This window comes from Vipera ursinii (genome assembly GCF_947247035.1).
Source record: "Vipera ursinii genome assembly, chromosome: 2".
NCBI classification, from domain to species: domain Eukaryota; kingdom Metazoa; phylum Chordata; class Lepidosauria; order Squamata; family Viperidae; genus Vipera; species Vipera ursinii.
Window position 1 is genome coordinate 135,710,104 of NC_139513.1, and position 15,516 is coordinate 135,725,619.

General features: G+C 40.0%; 1 protein-coding gene across 1 annotated transcript; it reads left to right on the forward strand.

Annotated features, from left to right (window-relative positions):
- The first annotated feature begins 4,027 nt into the window (after window positions 1-4,027).
- KPNA2 (karyopherin subunit alpha 2) lies at window positions 4,028-11,938 on the forward strand. The gene is made up of 11 exons (XM_083356888.1): window positions 4,028-4,106; window positions 5,284-5,388; window positions 5,467-5,604; window positions 6,185-6,273; window positions 6,928-7,196; window positions 7,867-7,961; window positions 8,046-8,309; window positions 9,206-9,439; window positions 10,732-10,914; window positions 11,067-11,216; window positions 11,458-11,938. Exons 2-11 carry the CDS (start codon window positions 5,314-5,316, stop codon window positions 11,545-11,547), a joined length of 1,587 nt encoding a protein of 528 aa, XP_083213014.1. The 5' UTR covers window positions 4,028-4,106; window positions 5,284-5,313; the 3' UTR covers window positions 11,548-11,938.
- Window positions 11,939-15,516: the final 3,578 nt, after the last annotated feature.

Here is a 15,516-nt window from a genome sequence, read left to right on the forward strand (position 1 = left end):
TGCACCTAGCTACCGGTTCCTGGGCCCCGGCCCTAGCCGCGGGCCAGCTCGCCAGCAACCAGGCCGATGGGCCGGGGAAGAGCGTGCCTGCCAGCCCGTTCCAGGAACTTCCGGGGACTTCCGGCGGGCCTGGCGCCCCTCTCGCCTGCAAACCACGCAGCGGCCCTCGCCAGCCGGCCTCGGCATGGCCGCCCCAAGCCCAGCTCTCCAGCGCGTCTTCTAAGCCCAGCTGGCTGACTGCCTCCTGGGCGGGGCTTGGCTCCAGACACGCAGCTGCTCCGTCTGCAAATGTGCTCTCAAATGGGTGGGTGGAAGGAAAAGCCCCTTTGGGCTTCAAAAGGGAGGCTTTGCACCATCTGCATCAGACGGGGCTGAATCGGGCTTGTGTCAGACACTTGGCAACTGGCATGTAAGTATTTTCCGGCGTATAAGACGAAAAATCTTGAAAATCTTCTCAAAAGTCGGGGGTCGTCTTATACGCCGAGTCGTCTTATACGCCGGAAAATACGGTATTAAACTACTGTCTTTTGTTATAAGATTCCAAATTCTATAGTATAGTTCGAAATTTTATTCTAAAAGCTTAATTTTGTTTCCCTTTAATGATCTAAAACCTAAATGTAAAATCAGTTTTTATATATATAAAAGTCTGCTGTTACCATTGCAGCCATGCCCACCCAATGGGCCGTGCCCACCTGGCACCCGACGATACATAAGTGGGTCTTGGGTTGCAGTTTGGGCCCTCAGTCTCTAAAAGGTTCGCCATCACTGACGGTCTCCTGCTCAAGCAGGGGTTTGGATTAGAAGATCTCCAAGGTCCCTTCCATCTCTATTATTCTATGTTCTAAGTTGAAGAAATGTTACCTCAGAACTGAGAAAATTGCAGATTTACAGATCAAAACTGTTATAATCAAGACCACCATTGTCTGGCATCATATTGCTTCTCTGAAGAGCATATCCAGTTCTACATACACATTTTGAAAAAGAGGGGGGGAGGGGGTTGGAATAGCAAAAATAGCAGCAAATGTGAATCTCTTAACTTCTAATGATTGGTATTTTTAATCCATTTCTGTGCTATTAATTGCTGTACAATCATTTCCTACAGGTTTACAAAAAGCTGGCTAATTTATAAAATTTGCAATGACAAAATGTTTGAGGGAGAAAAGAAAGTAGCATATTTGAATCAGCTGTTAAAGTATGGAGGCAGCTTCCATAATTATAAGGCTTATGGAATCAAAATGAGCCTTTGGCTCAAAAGGGAGATTGTGGACAGCCATCTGATTGTTGTTGTAATGTTCTTTAATATTTATATTAATAACTTGCATTATATTCTGTTTACTGTACATTGCCTGAGTATTTTTTGTAATGGAATTCACAAATACCGTTAAATAACTAGAAATTCTTTTCCAATCATTAAAGCTGCTTTTTAAAATACAATACAGGTAGTTTATGTTTATGTTTATTGGACTTATATACCACCCTTCTCCCGTAGGACTCAGGGCGGTTCACAAGGTATTTAAAATAACAATACAAATTACAAAAGTTAAGAACAATTAAAATAATTAAATTTAGTCCTTGAATAAAATAAAACCCGTTAAACTCCAATTAAAACCCAATTAAAATAAAATTACAATTAAAATTCTCAGTCCTGGCCGGAAAGCTCAAAGAGCCAGGTCTTCAGGTCCCGGCGGAATGAACGAAAGTCAGTTCTTGACTTACAAACACAACTGAGCCCAAAATTTCTGTTGCTAAGTGAGGTATTTGTTAAGTGAGTTTACCCCCATTTTACAGCCTTTCTTGCCACAGTTAAGTGAATCACTGCAGCTGTTAAATTAGTAACATGGTTGTTAAGTGAATCTATCTTCCCCATTGACTTTGATCGTCAGAAAGTCACAAAAAGTGTTCAACATTTATTTTTATTTTATTTTAATCCCATTTATATCCCGCCCTTCTCCGAAGACTCAGGGCGGCTTACAATCTAAGCACAAATCAAATGTGCTTATATATAATGGTTGCAGGACACTGCAACCATTATAAAAATGAATCAGTTACCAAGCATCTGAATTTTGATCCCATGACCCTGGGGATACTACAATGATCGTGTGAAAAATGGTCATAAGTCACTTTTTCCGGTGCTGTTGTAACTTTCAATGGTCATTAAATGAACTGTTGTAAATCGAAGATTACCTATAGTTGTTAGCAGTGCTGAAATAGAACAGAGCTTTAGTGGGATTAAAACTATTGCTCTGTGTTTGGTGCAGTGGTTAAGTCTGGTATAATGGATAAAACACCACCAGGCTAAAATTGGCAGATGATGAGTTCTAGTCCTGACCTAGACACCAAGCCAACTGGGTAACCTTAGGTCAGTCATTCTCTTTCAGCCCTGGGAAGCAGACAAGGGCAAACCACTTCCAAAATAGCAAGAAAACTGCAAGGGCGGGCAGTCACCAGGAACAAATACCAAATGCAAGATGTTAAAAAAAACTGGCCATATATCTAACTTAAAATGTCAATAAAAGACAAGCCTCTCTAGTAAATTGAGATCCAGAACATTTTGTGAAGACTTGGCACCTGAACCACTACAGAATATGTATGCCTCTCTATAGAAAGCCATGTAGTTTGTCTGTTTCAAATTGCATTTTTAAACAATTTAAGGTACTTTTTAATTTATTTATTTATTTATTTATTTTTATTACATTTATATCCCGCCCTTCTCCGAAGACTCAGGGTGGCTTACAAGCTTAGCAGTAGCCTTCATTCTATGTATATGCCTGCTTGTTAGGGCTTTCACACACACACACACACACACCCAAGCGGCATTATTACAAAGTCAGCTTATTGCCCCCAACAGTCTGGGTTTTATTTTGCATTTCATGAACGAGTTCTCAACTTGCAAAGCTAAGGAGCATTTCTTGACCACAAATGTGAATGCTTTAAACCGGTGTTTTTCAAACTTGGAAACTTTTTAAGAGGTATGGATTTCAGCTCCCAGAATTCCCCAGCCAGAAGGATGGATGGGGAATTCTGGGAGTTGAAGTTCACAACCAAGTTTGAAAAACACTAACCGAAACTTTTTTTTCCTCTTTAATTTTATCCGCAAGATACGAAACAAAATATTTTCACGGGAGCCCAAGATTGCTTGCAGCCAGTCACGCACAGCGTGGAAAGGATCCCCAGGTGCATCTGGAGGGCAACAAACGTTTTTGAGCAGGGGAAACCCACAAAGTTTCCCGAGGTAGCTCGCGTCTAATCTCGCGTTCGCCGCGTCAAGAGATAAGATGGTCAGAGTTTGTTTTATTCCGCCCCAGACCGATGGTGAGAACGAAGAACCAAAGCGACTAACAAAGCCCAAGAAACCCATCATCAAATCTTCATAAATTTTAACCCGGCTGCAAAACAATAGCTGCGAACGACCCAGATGGGACTCGAACCCACAATCCCCAGCTCCGGAGGCTGATGCCTTATCCATTAGGCCACTGGGTCACTCGGTAGAAAGCTGCGAGAGCCGCATTCTAAGGGCCCCTCCCGACCATGCATGACTCCGCCCACCTACGTCCGTCCTTTCGCTCCTGGTTTCGTTCCCCGTCACTAAGATATTGGCCACGCCCTCCGCCTCGGTTAGCCTGTTCTACCAGCTCACGCCGCCTCATCTCGCTACCCTTTGAGCGGATTCGAAGGCTGGCCGTGTTCTAACTCTACCACTTGAAAAAGGGTATATCTGACCATAAACAATTAAGCCTCTCCGGTAACCAAGCTGGCGACCTAACGGTCAATTCTACCCCACGCGGAGTTTTGCCTCGTAACGTTTGCTCCGCAAACCGCCGCCCTTTAGCCTGGGAAATGTAGTTTCACGGGCCTCGCGCGCGAGCGTTGAACCTAACGATCGCGAGATTCCGGACTCACGAGAGACGCCTCCCCCCCCCCAGGAACGCGAGAGCTTGAGCCGTCTTATATTTTTTCAAACTGGCCAATGAGAGGTTTGCTTGGACTCGAATTCGCCAATGAGAGCGCGAGGCCGCAAGAAGTTTAAATCGCACCTCGCGGACGAGGACGAGGGTGGGAGTTTCGCAGCTCCAGCAGTTCGGCGCAACGTGTTGGGTCGCTGTCGGGTAAGTGGCGGAGCCGCGCCGGGTCTGGAGGAGCGAAAGGTGCGCTGAGCTTTAGGACGGAGGGGTGAGGACGGGAGGCAGGCTTCCCGAAGGGTCCGAAAGCGGGGAAACGTCGGCAGGCTGTGTGGAGAAGGTTCAAAAGCCTGGGAAATGTTAAAGAGCTTTCCAGACCGGGATGGTTCCTTCTCTCTGCCGCCGCTCGTTTGTAATTTGTTAACGTTGCTTCACGAAAGCTTCCATTTCCTAGCTCGGGAAACCTCCGCGACACTTTTCGTTCGCGTGTGAGTGGCTCATTTGGGCCAGAGTTACTCAATTGGCTCACTTTTCCGGGTTCGCACGACGCGCGGGACTGGAAATTTATGAGAACTTGAGTTCGCCCAACACGCGAGGATACAAATGGCAGTTGGCTGGTTTGGGGTCTTGTGAATATTTGCCCTTAAGTTGATGTGAGCTTGGAGACGGGCTATAAGAAGTAACAACAGCGTTACGTGTAATGCTTAATGCCCTAAAATTCTCTTTCGCCATTTCAATGGGTTTTCCTCAAGAGTAACTGCAGGCCTAAAGTAAATTTCCAGAGTAAAGGAAATAAGTTCAGAAATGGTTGAGCTCATCACCCCCAACCTTCGCTCATTTCGTAGGGACTTGAAAACTTGGTTTTTTGAGCTGTCTGGCCCAGACTGAGGGGTTTTAATTATTTAATTAATGGGGTTTTAGTTAAATTCAGGGATTAATTTAATCTTAGTTTTAATCGTTTTTAATTGTATGTGATGTATTTTAACTTTTAATTTTCCCTGTAAACCGCCCTGAGTCCTACGGGAATAGGGCGGTATATAAATTTAAATAAATAAAATAAATAAATAAATAAATTTGGAAGAGAAAAAATGCTTTGATGCAGGACTCTAATCCCTTTAGTCAGACACATAAAGTTTGAAACCAAGGCAGCTGTGAATCTTAAACGTTCTCAAACCTGAACCCTTCGGAAAGTTTTAAGTAGAACTAAATACCATTTAGGTCAATGTTTGAATAAAATATGCCTGGAACAGAGCTACCTCTTAGGCTGTAAACTGCTTCTTTTCCAGTGTTTTGCCAGTTGTAGGTAATTTACAAATAGATGCCTTCTGCAGTCAATACTGTTAAAGGCTAATATCTTAATTTTAACTATTGGGTCTCTTTATAGGTTTAAAGACATATCTATATAACATTCACAATGTCTACCAATGAGAATGCTGGGGCAACGTCTGCCCGCCTGAACAGATTCAAGAACAAGGGCAAAGATTCCGATGTGAGTAACTGTCAACTGTGGATACAACTACTTGTATTTTTAAAGCCATAGCTCAGTTTTTCAATGTATCTTCACTAGGAAATGAGGCACCGACGGATGGAAGTCAATGTAGAGTTGAGAAAAGCTAAAAAAGATGACCAATTGCTTAAAAGGCGAAATGTAGGCACATTTCCAGATGATGCCACTTCACCTCTGCAAGAAAATCGGGGCAATCAGGTACGTGCCTATTTTATATGCCTTCTGAAGATTTGCCTTTAGTTGTATACTTTATTTTTAATTTTTATTTTAATCCCATTTATATCCCGCCCTTCTCCGAAGACTCAGGGCGGCTTACAATTTAAGCACAAACCAATGTGCTTAGCAATAGCCTTCATTCTATGTATATGCCTGCTTATTAGGGCTTTCGGCCCCCGCCAAGCGGCATTTTACAAAGTCAGCTTATTGCCCCCAACAATCTGTGTCCTCATTTTAAGCTGTACTGGTTTTAGACAGGTATTTTTCCCAGTCCAAATGAAGGGGCAGAGATTCAATCTGAGGCCTTCTGTTCACTATCATTGAACTGTAGGCCTTCCTCATTTAGAATAACAAATTTTTGATCTAGTTTTGTTTGACTTCTGTAAACAAAATGAATTTGAACATTGGAATGTCAAAAGGAAATATCTTGTTTTGTTCTATTTTAGTAAAGGAAACTGTAACATTAAGGTTTGTGTATGTAATGGTGTAGCGCTAGTGAGGTTTTCCAAGAATACAGTAATTGTTAAACTCTTATGTAATTGTTTGAAATGTTGCCTTGTAGGTTGCTGTCCACTGGTCTGTTGAAGAAATTGTTAAAGGAATTAACAATACTAATTTAGAATTCCAGCTGCAGGCTACTCAGGCTGCCAGGTAACTATCAATATGCATTACTCTCTGCATGACACAAACTATAGATAAGAGCTGAAAAATTGTAATCTGAGGTTTCATAGTAATACAGGTATTTTTAGCATAGTAAGAATGCAGGTTTTTCTTATTTAATGGGTTAACCAAAATCTAATTTTGTTTAGTTTTGGAAATGCAGTGTGCAGTCCAGAAAATTGTGGCTTTATGCAGGATATAAACCCAGTAGATATATAATGGTTAGATGAGAATAATGGGAATATCTAAAACTTTAGGATACAAATTGGCAACCTAAGTTGATCCTGAAAACGTCTCTTGGTACAAGATACTGGTACAAAAAAAGCATTAGTTGGAAATGTGTAAGATACTGTATAAGTGATAGTATATTTCTTTTAGTCTTAGTTAATTGCTTGAAAACTAGATTTGCTTATATGAGTACTAAAAACTCTTTAAACCTCATCCATGTTTATTACCACTAGACTGAGGGATTTTGCATCTTATATAAAATGCCTTGCAGCAAAAGAAATATTGTTCTGTATCTAACTGAAACCATAGTGGTCAACTTTCTAAAATAAAATATGACTAACAACTGTTGTCATGGAAATGTAAAATTTCTCTCTAAAATACAGGTAGGAAAGCTAAATTTATTTCTCTTACACATAGGAAACTGCTGTCCCGAGAAAAGCAGCCCCCTATAGACCAGATTATTAGAGCTGGCTTGATACCGAAATTTGTGTCCTTTTTGGGAAAAGCAAACTGCAGCCCTATTCAGTTTGAAGCTGCTTGGGCACTGACCAATATTGCTTCTGGCACATCTGACCAGACAAGAGCTGTAGTAGAGGGTGGAGCAATTCCTGCCTTTATATCTCTGCTGGCTTCTTCTCATACTCACATTAGTGAGCAAGCTGTATGGGCTTTGGGGAATATTGCAGGTAAGTTGGTAAAACTGGCATGTTTCTTATAAGTAATGGTATGCAAAACAATGTGTTTCATTTGAAATTCAAAACATTTTTTCATATTTATATAATGCATAGGTATATAACTTTTTTCAAGTACAATCCTATGCCAACATTTTCAACATTAAGAGCTGAGGGCTCTTATGGAACTTATGTAACTCTAATGGAACTTATGTAGCTGTTTTCAGAATTCATAACATTAAATGTTTGGGGCTGAGGAGCTATCACTAAATATATGGACATTTGTTAAATATGCCCTTGTCCTTAAAATCTTGATTATGGTGTTTGGAAATTACGTAACATTTTGTACATTTCAGTGCTACACATTTCAAGATTTTTTTTCCCAACTCTGCAATGCTACTGTTGAAATCATTTCCATACGGAGGCATTCAATGACTAACATCTGTGACTGCAATGCTGTTTGGCTCCTGGTTGCTAGTGGCTAGTTTGCCAAGGATTTTAATGCTGTTATCAACAGGCTTCCTTTCTTGTTTTCCCTTCTTGAACAGTTTTCCATGGCAGTTATATTATCTTTGTCATGCTTGGATTGTGATCAAGTCAGCTTGCCATGGTGATATTCCTGCCCTGAATTAGCAGTCATTCCATATGAGTCTTAGCATTTGACACTCTTTGTTTCTGCCTTCAGGTGATGGCTCTGCTTATAGAGACTTAGTTATTAAATATGGTGCACTCGACCCACTTTTGGCTCTGCTTGCTGTTCCTGATCTCTCCTCTATATCTGTAAGTGTGAATTCTCAGCTAAAATCTTAACTCTGAAAAACAATTTCAGCATTATTTAATCATAACAATGTTTTTTTTCCTCAGGTTGGCTACTTGCGTAACATAACTTGGACTCTGTCAAACCTCTGCCGTAACAAGAATCCTGCACCACCCATTGAAGCTGTTGAACAGATTCTGCCCACTTTAGTTCGCCTCCTGCATCACCATGACCATGAAGTTTTGGCAGACACATGTTGGGCTATTTCTTATTTGACTGATGGGTCAAATGATAGAATTGAAGTAGTGGTCAAAACTGGCTTAGTGCCACAATTGGTGAAACTGCTAGCATGTGGAGAAGTTCCAATAATGGTAAGATAGCCACATACATAAATTAATGAAGGTTATGAAGTATTGAAATTCTTCGTATAAGCTATTGTAGAAGATGCAGTTTCCAACTCAAGTGCAGTAATTTCAACTTCTTGAGAAATGTACTTTTAATATTCTTTGGTTTAGAAATCTTTTCAGTATATTGATATTGCTCAAAATGCAAGCTCTTGGGTGAATAGTGTTATCTTGAGATGGCTATACCTCCTCCTTTGACAGAAATTGTTGAAATATCCTTGTAATTTTCTATCTGGACATACTGTTTTCCATACTGTTGAGTTCTAGTCCTGCCTTAGGCTCAAAGCTAACTGGACCAGTCACTTTCTCTTAGTCCTAGGGAGCAGGCATTAACAAAAATAAATAAACTTTGATATCTTGCCAAGAAAACTGCAGGGACATGTTCAGGCAGTTGCCAGGAGCCGGTGCTGATTTGGGTAGCCATGGACTTTGACCAGATATGTGATTCCACAAAGGTGTCCCCTACTGTATAATTTGAAATAAGATTTTTTTGACATTGGGTATACTATCTTCTAATGTTGCTGTTGAATTTTATGGTTATGATGATGGTTAAACAGTTACGTTAGTTAATAGTATATACTTAGAATAGTAGTACTGAGAATTACATTAAGGACTTGGGTGGGTGTGTGGGTGGGCTTGCATGTGAATACTGAGGAGATATTGCAAGGATTTCTTCCATATTCTGTAGACCAAGTTTGCCCAACCATGGTACGTGGACCACACACTGTCCTGGACAGCTTGTAATGCGGCCCCACAAAATCTTCAGCTTTCAACATGTCATTTATATACGTTAACTATGTTATATATTTTATACGCAGCCCAAGACAATTCCTCTTGTTCAGTATCTTAAACCTCTTTTCCAGACTCCATCATTAAGAGCTATAGGAAACATTGTAACAGGGACTGATGAGCAAACTCAAACAGTAATAGATGCTGGAGCATTAGCTGTCTTCCCAAGTCTGCTTGTTCACCCCAAAAGCAACATCCAGAAAGAAGCTGCATGGACTATGTCTAACATAACTGCTGGCCGCCAGGATCAGATCCAGAAGGTTGTGGACCACGGGCTTGTTCCATATCTTGTTAGCATCTTAAAAAAGGTAAACCTGAAAATACATTTTGATTATCTGTGCCATCTGCCTTGCAATGAACTTTGGCTTTGAAAACCTATGGTTTGTAGATATTTTTAAGGTTATTAAATTTATAATCTGCCTATAAGGCTTTATTATCTACGGATATTTCAGGGACACATTTTTTTCAACTTTTGGGGAAAGTAATATACAGTCTCGATGAAATACCTTTGCTATTTAAGAACATGGAATGTATTGATCTATCATGTTCCTAATTTAAAAGCAGTGTAATGCTTAAGCAGTGTTCTTTAAATGTTCTGGCCATGTAGAACTGGAAGAAAAATAAAATTTCTTGAGTTGGATCTTATATTTTAGAAGGTTCTTTTATCAATGGGGTGGTTTTTGGAGAGTGTAGAAGATTTCAGAGGGAGGGCTAGAAATGTCTTTATTCCAAGGCATGAAAAATTGGGTCATAAACTTTTCATAGATTGAAGAGGCATGATGCTAAGTTGAACTCATTATGTAAAATGTAAATGCATCAAACATGTATTTTTACAAACAACTCAAGACAGAGAATGGTTTCAACACACCTTCCTATTTTCCCATTCGAAAGCACGTAAAAATGCAAGTAGAAAAATAGGGACCACTACCATGGGAAGGTAACAGCGTTCCGTGCGCCTTTGGCGTCTAGTCATGCCGGCCACATGACCACGGAGACGTCCTCGGACAAGCACTGGCTCTTCAGCTTTGAAACGGAGATGAGCCCCGGCCCCTAGAGTTGGAAACGACTAGCACGCATGTGCGGTGGAACCTTTACCTTTAACCACCCTGTGAAGTATGGGTTGAGAGAGAGAGACTGGACCAAATTTACCCAGCCATATTTCATGGCTAAGATGGGACTAGAACTTATGGTCTCCTTCTTTCCAGCCTGGTACTTTAACCACTACACCAAACTGGCTCTCTTTAATAAGCTAATTAGAGAAGTGCTAGGCTTGAAGATGCAAACTGCCTTATATTGGTTACTTATCTTCTTTTTATGAAAGTGTGCAGGAAATGTCACTGCTTAACACTGCATTTTTTTTAGAATAAAGCACACTAATTCTTCCATGATGTATCCAACCCTGAATCATCTGCCGAGTGGCTATACAAATCAACTAAACATTTCAAAGGGATAGCAGAAGTGTATAATCTTGCTGTAGATGTTATACATGTATTTACATTTGTGAGTGTGTCACAGAACTAACTTTATAATATTAAACTTTGTTGGACCACTTCAAGGCTGTTCTATTGCTGCCTCCTTACTTTCCTGTATTTTAAAACAGGGAGACTTTAAATCCCAGAAGGAAGCGGTATGGGCAGTGACCAACTATACAAGTGGAGGAACAATTAGTCAGATCATTTACCTTGTTCAGGCCGGTGTATTAGAGCCATTATTGGATCTGCTTGTGGTTAAAGACAGCAAAACAGTCCTGGTGATTCTGGATGCTATTACTAATATTTTTATGGTAAGTTGACAGCAACCCACTCTGGTGGTGGGGGAGCATTTTCAAATCAAAACTGTATATTTCACCAGCAAGAATTCTTAAAACTAAAGCATTTTTCAGAATATCTTCTTTATATGAAATGTAGTGCATTAAAAATGAAATTATCTCTATAGGCAGCTGAAAAAATAGGTGAGGTTGAAAAGCTGTGCATCTTGATTGAAGAATGGGGCGGCTTAGACAAAATTGAAGCTCTACAATCCCATGAAAATGAGCAGATTTACAAATCAGCTGCGAATCTGATTGAAAAATATTTTTCAGCAGAGGTAAGTAAATTCAAGTTGGCCTGCAGAGGTTGCTGTATAATAAAAAAGCTACTTGGTAAAAAGTTTGTGCATATAAGGGCTTGACATTCTGTAACATGGAGGGTGCTGCTATATTAAAACATGAAAAGATTGATACTTTTTATATGTGCACAAGCAGCAATTTGTGCTTAAAATATGACAGCATGTATTAGACTATGAAGAAATCTAGAAGAATATTTTAAGCTTTACTCTTTTATTACAGGAGGAAGACGATGAGAACGTTATTCCAGAATCTGGTTCTGATGCATATACATTCCAAATTCAAGACAGTTCTGATACCTTCAAGTTTTAAGTCACTTGTCTGACTCCAGTCTAGTTTTTCCCCCCTCCTTTCTGTTCTGTCTCTTACACTGCCTTTTTTCTATGTGAAATAGCACTTTGTTTCAACTAAAACTACTTGAACAGATCATGGCAGTTTACACATGCCAAGTGAACTTGTGTCGTCTTATATTTCCTTTTTTGTATTCTGTAAATTCTCCATTTCTGAATCTACTGCCTTTCAGTAGTGGATATACCTAGATTTAGATTATATCCATACTACAGTTGATCAGACAGAAATGGTTTGTGAATCTTAATTCTCAGTTTGGTTTGCAGAACACACAATGTTCATTAGCAAAAGCAAACCTCTCAAACTGATTTTAAAGAATATTTGTTGAAATGGAATAAACTGTATTTGAGTATCATCCAAATTGTAAAAAAAACTTTTTTCTGGAGATGCAAAATGGTGCCTCTTATTGTGCTTTCTATTTTAAAGTTCACTGTGTATTACCAAAATGTTCTGCAGTTACCACCAGAATGAAAATTATTTGGGGCTGTCTGATCTATTGTTTCTCAACCTTGGCAACTTTAAGATGGCTGTGCATTTCAACTCTTTTCTAAAAATATAGAGGACCACATTCATTTATCACTAGGATAAATGCATTATTTTGCCTACATGGTTGGAGATCAAGATTTCCCTTGTTTGGGGGAGCAGTGATATGCCAGCAGAGTCGAGTTAAGCATTTTCCAATTTTTTGATATGCCCAGACCAAAAGGTTCACTGCTCTAGAGGCAATAGGAATTGGAGGGGGCAGAGGGGGGACTACATTAAGGGTGTGTGTTGCTTCTAGATCAGGCCCGTGTACTTTTATCTCGCCTGGGCCACATCCGGTATTTTGGCTGCCTAGCCCATGTGAGATCAATTAAAAGTTAGAAATCAAATGTAAATAAGGACACTGCAGGGGGCAGGAGAAGAAGCTGAGTTTGTACCAATTCTGTGCATTTGTTGCCATGTGTTCCTTCAGTCGGCCACCAGCTATGGGAGGGCAAGGAGAGAAATTACTTTTCTTGCACCTGCACAGTGCTCACTTGGAGCAGCCGGAGGTGGTGGTCATTGCATGAGGGCACCTGGGCATGGTACCTACTGCCACCTCGGTCAAAACATGGCCTTGCAGGTGAGCAGGCAGAGCACAACCAGGAGCTATTGGTTTGAGACTCCACAACAGTCCCAGTTTCCCATGTGGCCCCTTGGGAAAATTAATTGCCCACCCTGTTCTAAATAATAGCTATGGAATTTCTATACTACCCTAATATTAGGCAGTAGCCTATAATATGAACAGGAAGTATTTTGTTTAAATTAGACAAGAAAAACTCAGGAAAAGATTAGAGCGTTTATTAACATTTTGCCTTATTTAATATAATGGCCAATAGCTGGATTGTTATTTAATTGGTTCTGCCCTTGCTTTGAATAATTTTTTTAAGACAGACTGATTTACAAGTGTGAAGCTTAGCAGAAATCAACCTGAACATTCAGTATGGCAGAATAGTGTTTTATAAAGAGAAAAGTTAACTTGCTGCACTGAGGACTGGTATAGTAATCCCCCTGCCCCCCTTTGCAGGCCAAGCAGAATTTCAGGTTGTCATTCCCTTAATTTAGCATTGCTACAGCTTCACATTTATCCTGAAATAACTCGACACTACTGCAAAATGTAAATTTCTAAAAAACATCAGCTGGTCAGGAAATACTCTGAATAGCTGCTTGCACTAGAGAATAAAACGCCAGTTGATTGGAATGTATATAGCCCTTTAGTATTAGTTTTGCATACTTTCACTGTTACCAAGAAAAGATGTGTTTTACTTGTTTCTAATGCTATTTAATTCTATGACACGTGTATTTCTACCAATTGGCCTATTTAATTTAAACTTCGGAAACCTGAAAACATCTTTTTAGCCCTCATTTTATGCATGCTCATACAGTAAAAAAAGCAACAATAGAAAAAATACAAAATCTTGCTCTAATGCCAAACCCGAGTGGGATAATCAGAAGATTTTTAATCATCAACAGTTATCTAGGTGATTATTTTTCATGTGAAAAATATAAAAATACTTTTTTGAGGAGTTTGAAGGAATCCATTTCTGGCAGTTAGATGTATATTGGTCCATTTCTCTACTAAGACAAACTCCATGGACCCAACTATTAAGCAGTCTCCAAATCTTAATTTTTGGGGAAGGTTAAGATGATTTGTCTGCAGCTGAGGAAAACTTAAGAGGAAACACTCATTTCAGTTGAGTTTCAGGCTGGAATTTTTGAGAGAATCTTGCAGCAGCTAACCAGGTGGTCCACTGTTTCTTCAGTTTCTTGCAAAGGTGGCATTTCTATTTTTCTCAATTCTAGTCAATTCTGGCTTTGTATATTTGGGATGGGTAAACATTTCTTCAAGTAGCTCTGCAGCTGTTGGCCCTGGTTGCTCAGCTAATAACCTTGAATCTTGTAGACCAGAGGTCCCCAACCTTTTGAGCACCAGGGACTGGTTCCGTGGAGAGCGTTTTTTCTGTGGACCGAAGGGGTTGTGGTTTCATGTACTTCCCCTCTCGGGTGGGATGATGCTAGCGCCGGTAGGATGCTTGCCGCTAGTGCGAGTGTGGAGGATGTGAGTGCATGCATGAGCACGTGCACTGGCCATCTCTTCACACAGCCCGGTGGCCAAGTGGCCACAGCCTGGTAGTGAGCCATGGCCCACAGGTTGGGGACCCCTGCTGTAGACCACTTGTCTCCAGATGTCAAGAACCTGAACGCCTCTCGGGGTCCAAATGTTTTTGGGTTTCTAAAATTTAAATTAAGCTGATTAGTAGAAATACTTGACTTGGGTAATAACTGATTTAATATAGCTTTCTGTAAATTACAGGCTAAAAAAAAGCTAACTAGACCTTGTTTATACAAACAGCACTCACAATATGTCTTCTCTAATTTCTTTGCAACCTACCCCAGCTTCATAATGCACTGATTCATACATTATTCTTGTTTTTAACTTCCACCTATTTCTTTTAGAGCAGGGGTGTCAAACTGGTGGCCCGCAGGCCAGTTTCATCATACAGAGGCCGTGCCCACCCCAGCTCCATCAATGCAAACAAAGTCACAATATGTCGCAACAGGTCACGTGGCGAGTGTGACACCCGTGTTTTGAGGAACTCATCAATTCCAACCCTGTTGTGATCTTAGTTCCTCTTAGTTCATTCACTCTTCCACTCTTCTGTAATTAGATTTTCATACGTTCTCAGCCAAGCTGCTTCAATGTATTTATACTAGTAACTACATTCAGTCTCCATTCATTCTTGATCCTTGCTGCAAATCCTTAGTGTTCTCGACCAACATGGCATCATCTGCATACAAACAATACACACAACTTTATATTCCCCAACTTAACGCACCTCTAATGCAATCTCAATCCACTCATTCAGAAATACATTCAACATCCAAGGGAACTTCACAGTTCATTCACTATTCACTGCTGAATCATTTGCTAAGCATCCACTACAGAAATAAAACCTGTATCTTATCAAAAGCTTAATATTTTTAAGGTGGATATTTCTGGGATATTTCAAACATATTAAAGAATTGGAATTTCTAATAAAGCCACAGCAATGAGTTCGGTTCCCTAAAAATGGTTTAAATGGTATCTACAGATTTGAGATTCAGGTTGATTAATCAAAAAACTGTAATGAAGGTGAATTGGACTCCTAAAGAATATATTTGAAAAGGTGGACATAAGAATTTTTTATGTAAGAAATTTGGGGACTCACTGACATAATAGTCATGAGATACAGTCATGAGTTCATTTTTTCTTTCTAGTTTGTATTTTTAAAGTTAAGGTTTTTTTATTTTGTAAGATTAAAATGTTTGTAAATTTCTAACAGACATCAGCTGGTCAGGAAATACTCTGAATAGCTGCTTACACTAGAGAATAAGAGGCCAGTTGATTGGAATGTATTACTCTTTAGTATT